The 18,008-nt window shown below is 36.0% G+C and overlaps 1 protein-coding gene and 1 non-coding gene across 7 annotated transcripts in view; one reads left to right on the forward strand and one right to left on the reverse strand.

The window, feature by feature from the left end:
* Positions 1-18,008, forward strand: part of FKBP5 (FKBP prolyl isomerase 5) — a 190,305-nt gene that overhangs the window by 84,774 nt on the left and 87,523 nt on the right. For 5 of the 6 annotated variants that reach the window (XM_020999591.2, XM_020999595.2, XM_020999594.2 and 2 more), the window contains 2 exons: positions 1,845-1,973; positions 4,649-4,793. In XM_020999591.2, coding sequence (XP_020855250.1) covers positions 1,869-1,973; positions 4,649-4,793 — 250 coding nt within the window. In that variant the 5' untranslated portion in view covers positions 1,845-1,868. The remainder of the gene's footprint in view (positions 1-1,844; positions 1,974-4,648; positions 4,794-18,008) is intronic. The other variant, XM_020999592.2, reaches the window with a different exon arrangement.
* On the reverse strand, positions 8,036-8,138 carry LOC144458002 (U6 spliceosomal RNA). Its single transcript, XR_013487566.1, has one exon. It is a non-coding gene; the product is annotated as a U6 spliceosomal RNA (small nuclear RNA).

Below are 18,008 nucleotides of genomic sequence, written 5' to 3' on the forward strand. Positions count from 1 at the left end.
TCCCATCTGCATGATCTCTTTGGGATATAGCCCTAGAAGTACTTTGCTGGGTCAAAGATTATGCACATTTTTATAGCCCTTTGTACATAGTTCCAAATTGCTCTCCAAAATGATTGGATCAGTTCACAACTTCACCAGCAATGCATTAATGTTCCAATTTTCCCACATCTTCTCCAGCATTTATCATTTTCCTGTTTTGTCATGTTGGCCATTCTGATAGGTGTGATGTGGTACCTCAGAGTTGTTTTGATTTGCATTTCTCTAATCAATAGTGATTTAGAGCATTTTTTTCATTTGACTATATATGGCTTTCATTTCTTCATCTGAAAACTGCTTGTTCATATCTTTTGATCAATTGGGAAATGACTTCCATTCTTATAAATTTGATTCAATTCTCTATACGTTTTAGAAATGAGGCCCTTATCAGAGATACTGGTTATGAAAATTCTTTCCCAGTTTTCTGGTTCCCTCCTAATTTTGGTTGCATTGATGTTGTGCAAAGACTTTTCAATTTGATATAATGAAAATGATCCGTTTTGCATTTCATAATGTTCTCTCTCTCCTGTTTGGTCATAAATTCTTCTGTTCTCCATAAATCTGACAGGTGAACTATTCCTTGATCTCCCAGGTTGCTTATAGTATCAGCCTTTATATCTAAATCATGAATCCATTTTGACTTTATTTTGGTATATGGTGTGAGATTTTGGTCTATGCCTAGTTTTCTGCCATACTCTTTTCCAATTTTCCTGGCAGTTTTTGTCACAGTTGTCTTGACTTATATAATTTTCATGTGTTCTTCCAATATTCTTCATCTTTTGATCTTATTCTCTCAATTTCTCCTCCATTTCTATGTTTTAAAATTCTAAATCTTATTTTTTTTTCAGAAGATCTGTCTTAAAGAAATATATCTTTTCTTCTAAATTCTGTACTCTTTGCCTTTTTTGTTTCTTCTTGGACAGCTCTTTTTTTTTTTACTTAATTTCTATCCTTATTTTTTTTTATTTGATTCCCTTAGTGTACTTTAGAACTATTCTAGGTTCTTGCGTTTATTCCATTTTAGTTTCTGGGGTTCTACCAAGAGTTATTATGGTATTTTTATTAGAGATTTTCAAATCAGTTTCTGTAACTATAGCATTTATTATTTGTGTTTGGACCTTTTTATTAGTTATTTACTCATGTCTCTTTTTTTAACTAATCAACTTTAACAGATGGTGTGTAACTATCCAGAAAAATGTGTGGTAATAACCCACGTGCCAATCAGCATAATTTTATCAAGGACAAGTTATGCCAAACTAATCTCATTTTATGTTTCGACATGGTTACTAGATTTAGATGTAGGCAGTGTTATAGATATAGTTTACCTAAACTTTAGCTAAACATTTGATAAAATCTATCATGCTGTCGTTGTGGGTAAGATAGAGTGATAAACTCTAGACAATAGCTCATATAAGTCAGCTCAGATCTGTTTGGATGATCAGTCCCAAAGAATAACAAATAATGCCTTTTGGATGTTGACTTGGAGGAAAATCTTTAATGGAAAGCCTTGCATATAGGCAGGCATTTAAATATTTGTTGAATTCTATTATGTATACCTTAAGATATATCCCTAGCCTTATGCTTGTTGGATATTGTAGAGGAGATTTTTTGTTAAGTACAGTTTGGATTGGATGACCTGAGATATGTTTTGATTATGTGAGGAAAGGCTAGTATGTTGTTCCCAGTGAAGAAGAGTCAAATATTAGCTAGGAACAGAGATGAAATGTGTTCATTCATCAGAATTGCTTCTAAGCTGAACAATGAAGTAATTTTTTTTTCTAGCTCAAAATACGTTTGTTTCTTCTTAGTAGGGATTCTTCTTATAAAAGACAATGACTACCGATGAGGCCACCAAGAATGATGGAGAGAATCCAGCAGTTGCTCTTGCTGAACAAGGAGAGGACATTACTCCCAAAAAAGACCAAGGTGTCCTAAAGGTAAGTCCCTAATGAGGAATGTTGGGCAGATATGCTATATGCAGTATCTGAATATGTTTTCCTTAACCATTTTTATTTGTGAGAACAGAGTATCCATGGGGACAAGAGAGACATAAGGAAATGTCTGTAGTGTTTTTAAAATAAAAAAGCATCAGTGAATTTTATTAAATTACCTAATCACATATCATATTTTTTGTCTACCCCCAAAATAAAAAGGTTTTTCTTGGTAAGCAAGAGCCATTCCCCCTTTGAGAATTATATAAGTGTACTAAAATTATAAAAAATGAAAGTTTCAAGCAAAATTAATTTTAAAAAAAGAAAAGAAATTTAGCAAAGTTCAAAATCAGTGAACTTTAATATTAACACATATGGTATTCCTGTATGGAGTAAATTCTTGATATTCAGTCAAATAATCTAAACTGACTCTTCTATCCTACCCTATATTTAATGTTATCTGACATTTTACAGTGCTTTGTAATTCAAAAATGCTTGTACATCATCCCATTTGAAGCTCACAATTACCCTTTGTTGTAGGCATTATCTTAATTTTATAGATAAGGAAACTGAGTGGGTATAAGAAACTTTTTAAGGTTTCATGGCTAAAATCTTCTAATAGCGGTGAAACTGCATCTAGAGCACAGTCATTTACCTAGTTGATGCTTTGCCCAGTAACCCACTGTTGTGTACAGTCATTATGCATAATTTTCTTATCTATTTTGCTGATAGAGAATTATTTGGACCACTTGGTTAATCAATTTGGTTATCTTCTTGCCTTGAGTCATAGCAAATGGAGATCTTTTCTGAACAGGTTTTGTCCAGTTTTATTAATTTCATAACTCTCTTCCCATATTTATAGGTATTGCTATTAACTTGTGCAAAAACGAATTTTGGAGATTAATAAGAACTGTATGTGGAGGCAAATGCTGAATGCCTTAGATTTTTGTTGTGATGTTATCTTCCTGAAACAAAACTAATAAAACGATGCTGTGGGCCCCTAAAGTTTTTTCAAGGTTTGAAATTTCAGCCTAAGAATTCTTACTTACCTTAATGCTTCATAATCAGTCATTCTGTAGAGGCTTCAAATTCGAATAGAAATAGGGCCACTAAACTGTGCATAAGGATCCTTGCTTTTTGCATATTGACTTAAAAAACCACATATTAACATTATCCATGATCTATTTTTTTTTAATTTATTTTGCTAAATATTTCTCCATCACACTATCTGGTTTGGCCTCCACTTGGAAGTGTTTGACGCACCTCTGCTATCAGTTACTAGGCATAAGATCATGTGACCATAAATTTAGAGGTTCAGCTATTTCCGGCATAATGCTTAACTGACATTCAATATCTAACACTAGATCAGACTTTTCCATCTGAAATGTAAATCTGGGAACATGATGAGTAGAATATCTGGATTGGACAGGTTAATATAGTAAACTTTTTTTCCCCTAAAAGCTCTGAAGTGACTGTAAAGATTCTCTCCTTCCAGAATCTCAAAAGATCTTGAACTGGGAAAATTACAAATCAGAGTCATCTCTTTCTGTTTCAGGAAAAAATAATTTAAGATAAATCACTAATATTTACAAACAATTCTACTTTTCAGGAAAGATGTAAGCCCAAGTGTTATCTTTGTTTTTGTTTAGTTGTTTTTCAGTCATGTCTGATTGTGACCCCATTTGGGGTTTTCTTGGCAAAGATACTGGAATAGTTTGCCATTTCCTTTATCTGACTCATTTTATAGATGAGGAAACTGAGGCAAACAAGGTCATATGACTTGTCCTAGGTCACCCAGCTAGGAGATGTCTTCCTGACTTCGGGCTCTATCCACCTTGCCACCTAAGCTGCCCCATAAAGTGTTATCTACTGCAGAATAATTTTGCATACATGATTGACAGAAGAAACTCCACCACCCACACAGCTGGAATCAATTTTGTTTTCCCAGAACTGACCCAACACATTAGCAGCCTCCTCTGCCAAATACAAAACAAATAAATGTTATGGATTTTATGATTACTGATTTTTTTTCATAAAGTCCTTTTGGCATTTCCTTTACTAGAAAACAAGTTGATCAGTATTGTACTGTACAGTTTTGTTGTCTTTTGTACACATTGTGTGTGTTATTCAAATAATGTGAACTATAACTAGTCATACCAGGAAGTAGGACTGTCTGAAATCTTAAACCTACTGGGAGAATCTGCAGTCCGATGCTGCTGTGTTTGGGTTGGTGGACTGTGTAAAGAGAAGTATGCAATGAGGCTTTGTTTTAGGTGTCCTTGAATGTTTTGCTTTGTGACTCAAATTGTAGAGGAACCAAATCCCTGGTCTTTTGATTTGGGGGCAATTTTATTTTGAGAAAGGAGGAAATGAGTCCAGTGGAGCTTGAAAGATTGATGACTCTTCTTTGAAATAAACAGTACAACCTGAAATGAGCTTAAACTGCAGCATAAGGGATTTAAATTGACTGTAAGGAAGAATTTCTTGACAGCAAGGATTGCTGAGCAAGGTTGTGGTAAAAGCTGTTAAAAATAGGACAGATACTCATCTCTAATATGGTTTAACTATAATTTTGCCTAAAAGATAAAAAAAAAAGGACTGGATTACCTTTCTTTCTGACCCTTATTTAATGATCAGAAGTAGAAACACACTTCTTATTTCTTGATGTCTCTCTTTTCTAGATTGTCAAAAAAGTGGGGAATAATGAGGAAATGCCAATGATTGGAGACAAAGTTTATGTCCATTATAAAGGAAAACTGTCCAATGGAAAAAAGTTTGATTCCAGTCATGATAGAAATGAACCATTTATCTTCAGTCTTGGCAAAGGTAAGAGGGCATTCTTCTGAGTCATAGATACACTTCTTAAATTTTTTTTACTGATGATTTGGATAGGAGGAGGAATAGAGAGAGATTAGCCATATTAAAGCAGGATTATTTTAGAATCTTAGGCATGGTGGTTATTATTTTGTCTTCAGGTACCTTTAATGTAGTCAGTTGATTAATTCTGTCATTTTTCTTCTGACAAGAAGTGGGAAAAATAATATGTAGTAAAGCTAGCCCTGTATATCTAATAGATGCTAGTGTTTGGATTCTATTATTATCATTATTATTTTGGTTCCTTCTTTCTGTAGGCTGAACTAGTTGTTCTTGCCCCCAGGAGAAGTTCATTGAACTTTTATTCCCATTGGGTATGGTGAGGGGAAAAGGGAAATTCCCATAACCATCATCATTTCATTATGGAGTTTCATTATTGCCCCTTCCTTCTCTTAAGTACTTAGAATTTGCAATTTAAGGACTTTGGCCCAAGCACAGGAATAGCTAAACACCAGGCTGAGGCTTGAGATAGTCTATCCCCTACCTGAGGAATAAAGTGCTTAATGAAAAACTGATCAATTGAAACCCTCACTGAGCTTCCATTTACACTGGCACCAGAAAGTGTAAGCTCTGGTGACTTCTTCCATCTCCAGTCCTATTCTTCCCTTCTAGTTGCCTTTGAAAGGCCCTTTCTATATCCTGTGCTTTTTATTGTCTTCTGTTTGTAGGATTGGGCACTTCATAGTTAAATTAGTACTTCTTGTGAGATTAATCTTTTTCATTGTATTCTTGTGCCTGAATGACATGGCAGCCAAGGTAGAATGAAAAGGAATTGCCAATTGCTTATTTAATGGATTATAAATTTTTCCTGAAAAAAAAATTGCCAGAAATAATAATATATTCAGTTTCTCTCTACTTAATAACTACAGTAGTCAAATTTATATCTTGTTTCATTTTGGTTCTTACAAACACAGATGTGTCTCTTAATTGATAGCACTGTTGCAATTTGGGAACCCCAAAATGCAAGGGTAAAGAGTGTAGTCTGCCTCAAAAGAATTCGACCACTCAAGCCTTCTTTCAGTCCAGGTAGTGAGTTTGTTAAAACACAGTTTGGGGGAGGGTAAGATTCCTAGTCAGTCTGCAGTATTTGTGATGCCAATACAAGTGGGACAGATTTTAAGAATCGGCGCTTTTGATGAAGATAAAATTGGTACTTTTATACAGAAAGACTGTGGGAAGATGTGGATGGGATCTAGAGTGGCAAGTAGCCTGGGGTGGTCTGGAGGTAACAAAGAAAGGGTTCTAGATGGGATTAAGGAGTGGCAAGTAAGCTAATTAAGTAATCAAGGAGGGCCAAATGCCCTGGGCAGGGTTGTGTGGAAAAGTCCAGATCCCAAAGACATGACCTTTTCCTTTTAGGTTTTCAGATCCCATTGCCATCAGAACCATAAGGTCTCTTAACCTTTGCATTTCATTTCTCCATGTCTCTTCTTTCCATAGCTTACCTCTTCAGGGAAGTAAGCATAATTAAAGTAGTTATATCCCAGGACTTATTATAAGATCATAGCTTTAGAGCCAGAAGGGATCTTAGTGGTCATCTTGTTCAGTCCTTTTGCTTTGCATTTGAGGAAACCGAGTGTCAACAAGGAGTGGTGACTTGACCAAAGTGATGTAGGTAGTAAGTGTCAGAGCCAGAATTTGAAGCTAAGTTCTCTGACTCCAAATACAGAACTTTTTCTACTATAAAAATTCCTTTTATAGCTAAGGTCTTAACAAGTAAACTACACGAATTCTAATTTCCTTCTTTTCTCTCCACATTTCCCCCCAAATTCTATACTTACTAATAAAGATAATCCCTAAATTTAACTTCTCTAAAGATTTGAACAAAGAGAATTATTTTTCTGAGTAGTCCTTTTAAAAATGCTAACTAGAGGAGAAAGGAAATATTTAACTAAAATTCTGTATTATAGTGGAAAGAATTCTGATTGAGAGTTGAGACCTGGTTTTTTGTGGGGTTTTTTTAATTTTTAATGAATTTATTTTGAGTTATCAATGATCACTTCCATAAGCTTTTGAGTTTTAAATTTTTCTCCCCCTCCCTCCCCACCTTCCTCCCAAAGATGGCATGCAATCTCATATAGGTTATACATATATATTCCTATTAAACATATTTTCACATTAGTGATGTTGTAGCTAAGAATTAGAACCAACAGGAGGAAACACCAGAAAGGGGAAACAAAACACAACAGAAGAAAAAAAAATAGCAAATAGTTTGCTTCAATCTGCATTCAAACTCCATAGTTCTTTCTTCTTTGTGGATAGCATTTTCCATCATGAGGCCTTTGGTGATGTCTTAGATCCTTGTATTGCTGAGAATGGTTAAGTCTATCAATATTAGTCATCGAACAACATGGCTGTTACTGTGTACAACATTCTCCTAGTTCTGCTCATTTCACTCAGCATCAGATCATACAAGTCTTTCCAGGTTTTTCTGAAGTCAGCCTGTTCATCATTTCTTATAGCACAATAGTATTCCATTACATTCATATATCACAACTTGTTCAGCCATTCCCCAATTGATGGGCATCCTCTCAATTTCCAATTCTTTGCCACCACAAAAAGAGCTGCTATAAATATTTTTGTACATGTGGGTCCATTTCCCATTTGTATGATCTCTCAGGGATATAGTCCTAGTGGGTTAGGGGTATGCACTTTTTATAGCCCTTTGGGCATAGTAGTTCCAAATTGCTCTCCAGAATGGTTGGATTGTTTCACAACTCCACCAGCAATGCATTAATGTTCCAATTTTCCCACATCTTCTTCAGCATTTATCATTTTCCTGTTTTGTCATGTTGGCCAATCTGATAGGTGTGATATTGTACCTCAGAGTTGTTTTGATTTGCATTTCTCTAATCAATAGTGATTTAGAGCATTTTTTCATATGACTATAGATGGCTTTAATTTCTTTATCTGAGAACTGCCTGCTCATATTCTTTGATCATTTATCAATTGGGGAATGACTTGTATTCTTATAAATTTGACTTAATTCTCTATATATTTTAGAAATGAGGCCTTTATCCAGAGACACTGGTTGTAAAAATTCTTTCCCAGTTTTCCACCTTCCTTCTAATCTTTTGATTGCATTGGCTTTGTTTGTGCAAAAGCTTTTCAATTTCATGTAATCAAAGTTATCCATTTTGCTTTTCATAGTGTTCTCTATCTCCTGTTTGGTCATGAATTCTTCTGTTCTCCATAAAAATATGGAACGCTTCATGAATTTGTGTGTCATCCTTGTGCAGGGGCCATGCCAATCTTCTCTGTATCACTCTAATTTTAGTATATGTGCTGCGGAAGCAAGCATGAGACCTGGTCTTTAATTCTGGCCTTGTCACTATCTAAATGTGTAACCTTGGGCAAATCACCTCATTTCTTTGGGCTTTATTTTCCTTATCTGTAAAGTGGAAGATTTCCTAAGATCTGTTCTAGCTCTGAACTTCTGTGAAACTTTCTCTAATCTCTTTTAAAGACATAAGAATGAAAGTGTACACAGAAGCAAACCTTCCTTTCATTTTCCCAATAAACAGATCTCTATATGACTCACAACCTCAAATACTCTCAGGCACTGCTAGTAAGATAATGTGGGGTGCCAGTATACCTCAGATGAGCTTCATCATCATTGACTACCAGAAGATATATTTCCATGACCACAGCAACATGCATTTGTTTAAAAAGAAAGAAATTTAGACTGTGCCTATGCCATAATTTAACACATAGATTTGTGTTGCATTAAAACTTTCACTGAATCCCATCATCCTCACTAGCTTGTCCTTTACCTCTTTTCTCTTTCTCAGCTAAATTCCTTGAAAAATTTGTATATGCCTGGTGCTTCCACTTCCCCTTCCCTCATTATCTTCTTAACCCTACGCGGTCTAGTTTCTAGCCTTTTCCTCCGATTGATACCACTCTCCAAAGTCAACAACGATCTCCTAGTTATGGAATTTAATGACCTGTTTTCCAAATCATCATCCTTCTTGACCTCTCTTCAGTATTTGACACGGTTGAACACTCACCTCCTGGATAGTCTTACCTTCTTTGAATTTTTTGAGACTGTTTTCTCTTAGTTCTCTTCTTAGCTATCCAACCACATTTAGTCTCTTTTTCTCATTCATCATACATATCATACCCCGAGTTGTTTTGGTTAACTTAGTCTTGACACTGAGATTAACCAGTTAAAGTCCACAATGTGCCCAAAAGCTCTGTTCCGGCACTTCTTTTCTTTCTACACTCTTCTCATTTGGTGACCTCATCAGTTATCATCTCTGTGCATATACTCAGCTATAGTCTGTCTCCTGTCCTCTAGTCCTATATCACCCATTACCTAATTGGACATTTCAAGCTAGATTTCCTGGAAACATCTCAAATTCAGCCTATGACCGAGCTCATTACCTCTTCCCCAAACCCGTCCTTTGTCTGAATTTCATCATTATAGTCAAGAGTGATGCCGTCTTTTCAGTCACCTGAGTTCTCAACCTTGTTACCATTGCATACCAACTCTGTCTATTCCTTCTACTCCGTCGTCTGGAATTCCCATTCCATAATTTGTAAATTTTCCTATTTTCTGAACCTCTTCCTCTCATTCCTTTCATTAGTTTCCACTGACAGCGACCTAGCTTCCACTAAATGATATTCTATCTTTCATTATCCTCTCTAGCATTGGTTGTACCTTTTCTCATAATCTCCATCACACTTATCCTAAAAGGGGAGTTGGGGTACTAGTCCTGCCTACCACTTCCAGACTTTCTAAGTACCTCCATCACTCAGTAACTGCTCCTCCTTTGAAGTTCATTCTATTGAAATCTTTTGCCCTTTTTAGGTCATGGTGGCTCTTTCCTTCTTCCCCTTTAGTTACTCTCCTTTCTTAAGGAGTTCAGTACCGGATTTGTTGTGGTCCAGGGGTGCTGGGAACCTGAAAATGCAAGAGTACAGGGCATGAGTCTGCCTTGAAAGAATTTGACCACTCAAGCCTTCTTTCAGTCTAAGTAGTGAGTTTATTGTAACACCAATAGAAGCGGGCCAGACTCCTACTGAGTCTGTCATATTTGTGAAGCTAATACAAGTGGGCCAGATTTTAAGAATTTGGACATTTGATAGGGACAAGACTGATATTTTTATAGGGAAAAAGATTGTGGGAAAATTTGGATAGTATTAAGGAGTGGCAAATAGCCTTTAGCCTGGGGTAGTCCAGCAGTAACAGAGAAAGGAGATTTGGGTGGGATTAAGAAGGTGGGCTTGGGTGGTCCAGATGCCTTGAGCGGAGGCACCAGTGAAATATATGGGAAAATTCTGGGACTGGGTTGGGGAAGTAACCAGAATAAAGTGTTGGGCTGGGTTGGGGCCTCAATGAAAGGACAGTTGAAAGGATTATACTGGAATGAACCTGATGCCTTAGGCAAATGCCAGGGATCTGAGTTCAGGTGCTGGCCTTATACTCCAGTTGATACCACTCTCCAAAGTCAACAATGATCTCCTAATTGTGGAATCTAATGACCTGTTTTCCAAATCATCATCCTTCTTGACCTCTCTTCAGTATTTGACACTATTGAACACTCTCCTCCTGGATAGTTTTACCTTCTTTGAATTTTTTGAGACTGTTTTCTCTTAGTTCTCCTCTTACCTATCCAACCAATACTCCTCAGGTCCTCAGTCTCCTCAGATCCTGTGACCTACTCTTCCACTCTAGCTCATCTCTGTGCAGTGTGGTCATCAGTCACACTTTGGATCTCAACAGTACCTTAAGTGATTAAAAACACAAACAACTCTGACATTCCTCTGTCTAACCATAACTCCCTACCATTCCATCTCTCCCTGTACTTTGTTGTTATTCGGTCATTTCAGTCTTGTTTGACTCTTCATAACCCTATTTGAGGTTTTCTTGGCAAAGATGCAGAAGTGGTTTGCAATTTCCTTCTCTAGTTCATTTTACAGATGAGAAAACTGAGATAAACAGGGTAAAGTGACTTGCCTATGGTCACACAGCTATTAAGTGTCTGAGACTGGATTTGAACTTAGAAACATCCACTGAGCCAGCTAGCTGCCCTCTACTTTACCCCCTAAATTTCTTCTTTCCTCTCACTGATATCTCTAATACCTCTGCCCATCAGTACTTCTCAGACCATTATGACTGCTCTGACTTCACTTTTCTCCCTTCTTAGACTTGACATTATAGTTGACCAGTTCAAATCCACGTCTCCTTACCTTGTTGCTGCTTATCCCTTGCCAAGCCTCACAACCCAAACTCTGTATTATTCAACTATCTATCAGTTCTGTTCCCACTCACCTGCTGCTAAGTGGAATTGGAGGAAGTCATCTATCAAAGCTTGATCCACTATTTATTTGTTACCTCATTATAGCAGGGCAGTCCTTTTATTCCTCACTAATTGATTCCCTGTCTCCTCAGAGAACCTTTTCAAACCTTTTCTTATCTCCCCAAGCCTCCCGTAATTCTCCTATTGCACTTTCTCAGCCAACTTTACTTCCTTACTTCTGCTCTCTTTTTCCTCTCAAAATTCCTTGTCATTACCCCCAGTTCTCTCCTTTTCTAGTCCCTATATTTATGCCCTTGATCTCATCTCATTCCCTTTTCTCTGGCAGATTTACCTCTCAATCATCTCCTCTTTCTCTGTCATATTCAGTCTCTCCCTATCTGATATTCCCCTCTCTTCTTACTTCAAACGTGCCTAAGGCTACCCCATTCTTATTTTTCACTTTATTGCTAGGCTTTCATGACACTACTTTCTCTGGATTTTCCTCCTGCTCTTCTGATTGATCTTTCTGAATCTTATTTGTGTGTTCTTCATCCATATCAGAACCCCTAATTATAATGGATACTCCCAAGGCTCTGTACTGGGCATTCTTCTTTCCTTTTTCCATATCAGTAACCTCATCAGCCCTCATAGATTTAATTATAATTTCTGAGCAGATGATTCACAAATCTATATATCCAGCATGAATCACTCCCAAGTTCTAAGCTTATATCAGCAATTGCCTCTTAGACTTTTCAAACTGGAAAACTGTAAGAATCTTAAACTCAGTACATCCTAAGGAGATTTCATTATCTTCCCCCTAAAACTACTATTCTTCCAAAATTCCCCAATGAAAACAAATTTAGGTTGAGGTGGGAAAATACGAATGCTCTAGGATGAAGAGGATCCCAGATCCTTTGAACATACTCCATTAAGGGGTTAGATATACACCCATCTACTAGGAGATAGAATAATTTCTGGACTCTCTCACCCAACATGAGAATCCACAGAGGGAATCTTCTCAGTCATGCAACATGAATAGCAAGCTAGGGCACGTTGTACACAAAGCATAGAGGGCAAGGGTGAAGCGCAGCTCCTGGAGCCTTTGGAGCAGTTACAGCACTTACTGCTTGAGCTTGGCAGCACCCAAGCCCAGCCTGAGCCTTTCCTGAGACACATGGATACAGAAGAATGACTTTGTAGTGTTTTGGACAGTTCAGCACAGCTTTTCTGTTTTACCAAATAGTGAGGGAGCCTAGTCCCCAAGTTTCTGCCTGACACTGGCTTGAAAGGGAGCAGTTACAAGGCATTTTGGGTGATGCAGCACAACAGTCTAAGGCCTGAGATGAATAGCATGCCTGAGGCAAGTTCAGTCCCAACAATTTCTAGCCTAGTAGAAAGAGCAATCTCTGAGCATTGGAAGGTAGGGTCTCAAAGCTCAGAAAGGCTTTAAGTAAAATACAGTCTAAACCTTCCCTGAAGCCTGTGGCTAGGCCCCTGAAACAGCAGTGGGGTGGGGCCCTACCCTCAACTTCCATTTGTGAAGTTTGACCCAAATGCAGACCACCACCTAGTCTCTCCACTTAAGAAAAACAAGGTAAACTCCAAACCACCAGGAAGAAATACTTGGTTCGAAACATTTCCGTGGTGTCTTTTTTTTTTAAGGCAATTGGGGTTAAATGACTTGCCCAGAGTCACATAGCTAGTAAGTAACAAGTGTTTTGTCTGAGGCTGGATTTGAACTCAGGTCCTCCTGACTTCAGGGCCAGTGCTCTATCCACTGTGCCACCTAGCTGTCTCAAATGGAAACATAGGTGCTAAGAGAAACATAAAAAGGTGTACGTATTTGTTTAGTTGAAACAATATATGTGAGGATGAATTGTTTATACCTTGAGAGAAGGATAAGATGCAAATGTCTTCTCAGAATCTTAATATCTTTTAAGCATAGGGAAAGGTTAAACTTACATAAGGTCTGTGGGTGGTTTTATTTTGTTTAATGGTCTTAGAAGATAAAAAATGAAAGAGATAGGGTTCTGTACTGAGAGAAAAGGAAGAAGAAGAGAGGGAAATCACTATAGGAATGCATTAGATGAAGGTATATAGTCATGGAGGAAGGAGTGGAGGGTAATGGGCATCCCATGAACCTCATTTTTCATCTGAATTGGATAAAGGAATATTGAACACAATTATACATATAGATTTTGGTGTAGAAATACGTTTAAAATCAAAGGGGAAATAAGGGACAGAAACAAAGAAGGGGTAAAGAAGGCTTTAGGTGAGCAAGATATCTAAGGAAATAGTCATAAGCAAAACAAATTTGAAGGTTGGAAGGAGGAACTTGAAGGGAGGATTAAAAGGAAAAGAAAAAGTAAAAATGTGGTATCAGGGTTAGGTAGGAAGAAATGAGGAATTGCAACAGGGAAGAAACAGGCTTCTTTACTCCCAAGTGTAAGGGAAATTCCTTCCCTTGTACTACTTTCATATTTGTAAAGAATGAGGTGATATGAAAACAAAGGATGAAGAAAAGTATACAAAATGTCATTATGAAAGTGAATGGGGATCAATTCATATATAAAATAGAGAAAGGTAGCATAATGGATTAGAAAGCAGAATCTGACAATATATTGTTTATTCGAAGCACACTTGAAACACAAAAATTCACACAGTGAAAGTGAGGGGCTGGAGCAAAATCTGTTGTGCCTCAGCTGAAGTCAGAAAAGCAAAGTTAGCAATTATGTTCAAGTAAGTCTCCAGTAAATACAGATAAGGTTAAAAGAGACAAGCAGAAAAATTATTGCATGCTTAAAGGATTTATTGATAAGAAATCAATATTAATAGTTTATATATGCAAATAAAAAATAGCACTTTAATACTCATTGGAGGGAGAAATAAATAGTAAAACTAGTAGTGGAGTATCTTAATACTCCCCTTTCAAACCGAGAGAAATGTAACCAAAAGATAAAAAAAGAAAAGTTAAGAACTTTAGAAAAATGGAAGGTGATTGCTGAATGTCAAAATAAAGGAATTTACATAATCTCTCAGGTTTACATTCCACCTTTTCAAAAATTAAGGATGTGTTGAAACATAAAGACCGTATCAAAAATGTAGAAAAATAACATGGTAAATACATCATTTACTGATCATGATGAAATAAAAACTGTATTCAATGAAGTATCCTTAAAGAAAGAATTTAAAAGTAATTGGTAATGAAATAACAATTATAAAGAACTGATAGGTCAAAGAAAAATTTTTGAAATGTGAGAAAATTTCATCAGAGAAAATGACAATAATGAGACAACATACCCAACCTTATGAGATGCAGCTAAAGCATTTGAGGGCAAAATTTATATCTCTAAACACTTTTATCAACAAAAGTGAGAAGAAACTTAGTGAATTGGGCATGCAATTTAAAAAAAACTTGAAAATCACAAATCAGGAATCCCCAATTAAATTACAAAATAGAAATTATGAAAATTAAATAAAAAATTATTAAAAATTGAGAGCAAAAAACCATTGTATTGATAAATAAAAGTAGAAACTTTTTTAAAAACCACTAAAATAATTTAAACAGCTGATTAACCTGATTTTAAAAGGGAAGAGGAAAGCTAAGTTATTTATAACAAAAATGATAACTGAAGAAGTAGAGGAAATTGTCAGGATTTTTTTTCAATTATATGCTAACCAACTGATAACTAAGAAGAAATAGATGAGTATTTATAAAAAAAATATGAAATACCCAAATTACAAAATAAGAAATAGACTATTTAAACCCAATATCAGAAAAAGAAACTGAACAAGCCATTAATCAGCTTCCAAAGGAAGAAAAACAAATAAATTCCAGGACCAGATAAATTCATGTTAATTCTATTATGACTATTTTCAATAATGAGGAAGGAAGACACCCTTCCATTTTCTTTCAACAATACACGTATGATCTTGAAACCTAAACCAGGGAGAGAAAAAGCAGAGAAGGACAACTAACAGGCCAATATTCCTAATGAAGATTGTACAGAAATAAATTGAATATTAGCATGTAGGTGCCAACTTTTAAAAAAGATTATCTGTGATGATGACCATGTTGAGTTTGTATCACTAATGAAGAATTAGTTCAACATAAGACTAGAAAATATAATAAACCATATTAATAACAGAAATAATAAAAACATGAACACATCCCCTTGTTTATATTGTGAACTCTAGAAATAATAGGAATAATTGGACCTTAATATAGTAAATAGTATTTTTTAAAAATTCAGTAACAAATATTGTATAAAATGGAGAAAAATTAGAGGCCTTTCCACTAAGATCAATCAGGAGTAAAATGAGAATTAACATTTTATCCCCGCAACCAGAAATACTGGCTATAGGAATAAAGAAAAAATAAATTGAAAGAACAAACTTGTGCAAAGAGGAAACAAAATTATTGCTTTTTGCAGGTGGTATGATGGTGTACTTGCAGAACCCCAAAGAATCAACCAAAAATTAATTGAAATAGTAACATCAACAGAGTTTTAAGATATAAGATAAAACCACATAAGTCATCTTTATTCTTACATACAGCATAGCCAGTAAAACCCAACAGGAAGTGCTCAGAAGAGAAATTATATGTGAAATAACTACAGAAACTATAAAATATTTGAGAGTCTATCTAGTAAGATTCACTCAGAGCTTATATGAATCCAAGTATACAACACTCTTTGCAGAAATACAGACCTAAATAATTGGAGAAATATTAATTGCTTATGGGTATTAATTAAATTAACTTATTCAGTGCTGTTCAGATCAAACTTCTGAAGGAATATTGTATTCCTTTAGACACAGAAGAAATAGTAATTCGTATGGAGGAACAAAAAGTTCTCATGCTTGAGATAATCAAGCATAATAGTAAGAGGGAAAAAAAAGTGGAAAGTAAGGGAATTTTTCAATGCCAGATCTTAAATGGTACTACAAAGAAGTATTCATTAAAATGATTTGATACTGATGAGAGAGAGAGGTGTCAATCAGTGGAGCATATTAGGTATACCACACATAGAAGAAAACAAATACAGCAGCATAGTTTTTGATAAACCCAAAGACTACAGTTATTGAGGGAAGGACTTAGTATTTGACAAAACTACTGTGAAAACTGGACATGGTTTGGCAGAAATTAGGTTTAGAATAACAACAATGTACTTAGTTAATCAGAACTCTAAAGTCTTTCAAAGTTTTCTCTTCTGTGTTATGATGATTGTATAAATTATTCTTTTAGTTCTATTTACTTCTTGCTTTGTATCAGTTCAAAAAAGCCTTCTCCATTTCCTCTGAAACTGTCCGTTTCCTTATTTCTTATGATTCAATAATACTCTTTTACATTTATATACCACAATTTGTTTGGTGATTCCCAAATTTGAGGACGCCCTCTTAATTTCTAATTTTTGGCTACCAAAAAAATTAAAACAAAAACTCTACTATTTTTGTACACATAGGTCTCTTTTCTGTTTCTTTGATTTCTTTGGGAGGTTATATAGCCTAAGTATATATTATTGCCCTTCAGACACTTTTCAGTCCAGCCAATTAAGTCCAGCTTCATACAAGATACTCTGTCTTGGAAAAATGGAAGACCGTTCTTTGTACCTTTGAACAGGTTGTCTCCTGTTCCTGGAATGTATTCCTCACCTCCACCTCTTAGAATTCCTGACTTCCAGTTTTCTACACCAAAAAACCTTTTCCTGCTCTTCCTTCCTGCTTTCCTTCCTTCCTTCCTTTCTCCCTCTCTTTTCTCCTTTCCTTCGCTCCACTTAAGCACTGCCTTTGGCATGATTTTCCCCTTGCCCTTCAACTACTAGTACATCTATGCTAAAAGTACCTTTTATTTATTTTGTGTTCTGAGACTACCACCTTTCTATCTGGAGATGAGTAGCATGTTTTATCATGAATCCTTTGGAATTGTATTTGGTCATTGTGTTCATCAGAGTTCCTAAGTCTTTCAAAGTTGTTTGACTTTATAATGCAGGCATACCTTGCAGATATTGAAGATTCAATTCCAGACCAATGCAATAAAGCCAGTATCTCAATAAAGCAAATTACATGAATTTTTGGTTTCCCAGTGTATATAAAAGTTACGTTTATACTGTACTGTCTATTACGTGTCCAGTTGTATTATGTTTAAAAAAATGTACATGCCTTAATTTAAGAATTCTTTATTGCTAAAAAATGCTAACCATTGTTTGAGCCATCAGTGCATCATAATCTTTTTGCTGGTGGAGGGTCTTGCCTTGATGTTGATGCTTACTGACTGATCAGGATAGTGGTTGCTGAAGGTTAGGGTGGCTATGGCAATTTCTTAAAATAAGCTAGAAATGAAGTTTGCCACATCAATTGACTCTTCCTTTCACTTAACACTTAGAGGCCATTATACCGTTATTAATTGGCCTAATTTCAATATGGTTGTGTCTCAGGGAAGAGGGAAGCTGGGGGGGGGAGGGGTAGTGGAGGGGGGGGGAATGAGAGAGAGGGAGAGAGAGAATGAATGGCCTGAAGGTGGAGCAGTGAGAACAGATACAACATTTATTGATTAAGTTCGCTGTCTTATGTGGATGCATTCATGGCACCCTAAAACAATTATGGTAGTAACATCAAAGATCACTGACCACAGATCACCATAATAGACATAATAATAATAAAATAAAGTTTGAAATATTGTTAGAATTGCCAAAATGTGACACAGATGTGTCCACATGCTGTTCTTCCTTTTTTCCTATCTTCCTTCCTTCCACATACACTCTTACCTGTGGGTGCCCTGCACAAAGGGAATGTAAATTTTAATGTCTGAAACTATTTTTTTTCTCTCTCAAAGACCAGCCTTAAACCCCAAATCACCTTAGCTCTCACTGATTGGCCAACAGTGGGTCCCAGGCCAAACCCTGCTTGGTCATTGTTTGGGTCC

Source organism: Phascolarctos cinereus, unplaced genomic scaffold (assembly GCF_003287225.1).
Source record: "Phascolarctos cinereus isolate Bilbo 61053 unplaced genomic scaffold, phaCin_HiC Scaffold_5;HRSCAF=322, whole genome shotgun sequence".
Taxonomy (NCBI): Eukaryota; Metazoa; Chordata; class Mammalia; order Diprotodontia; family Phascolarctidae; genus Phascolarctos; species Phascolarctos cinereus.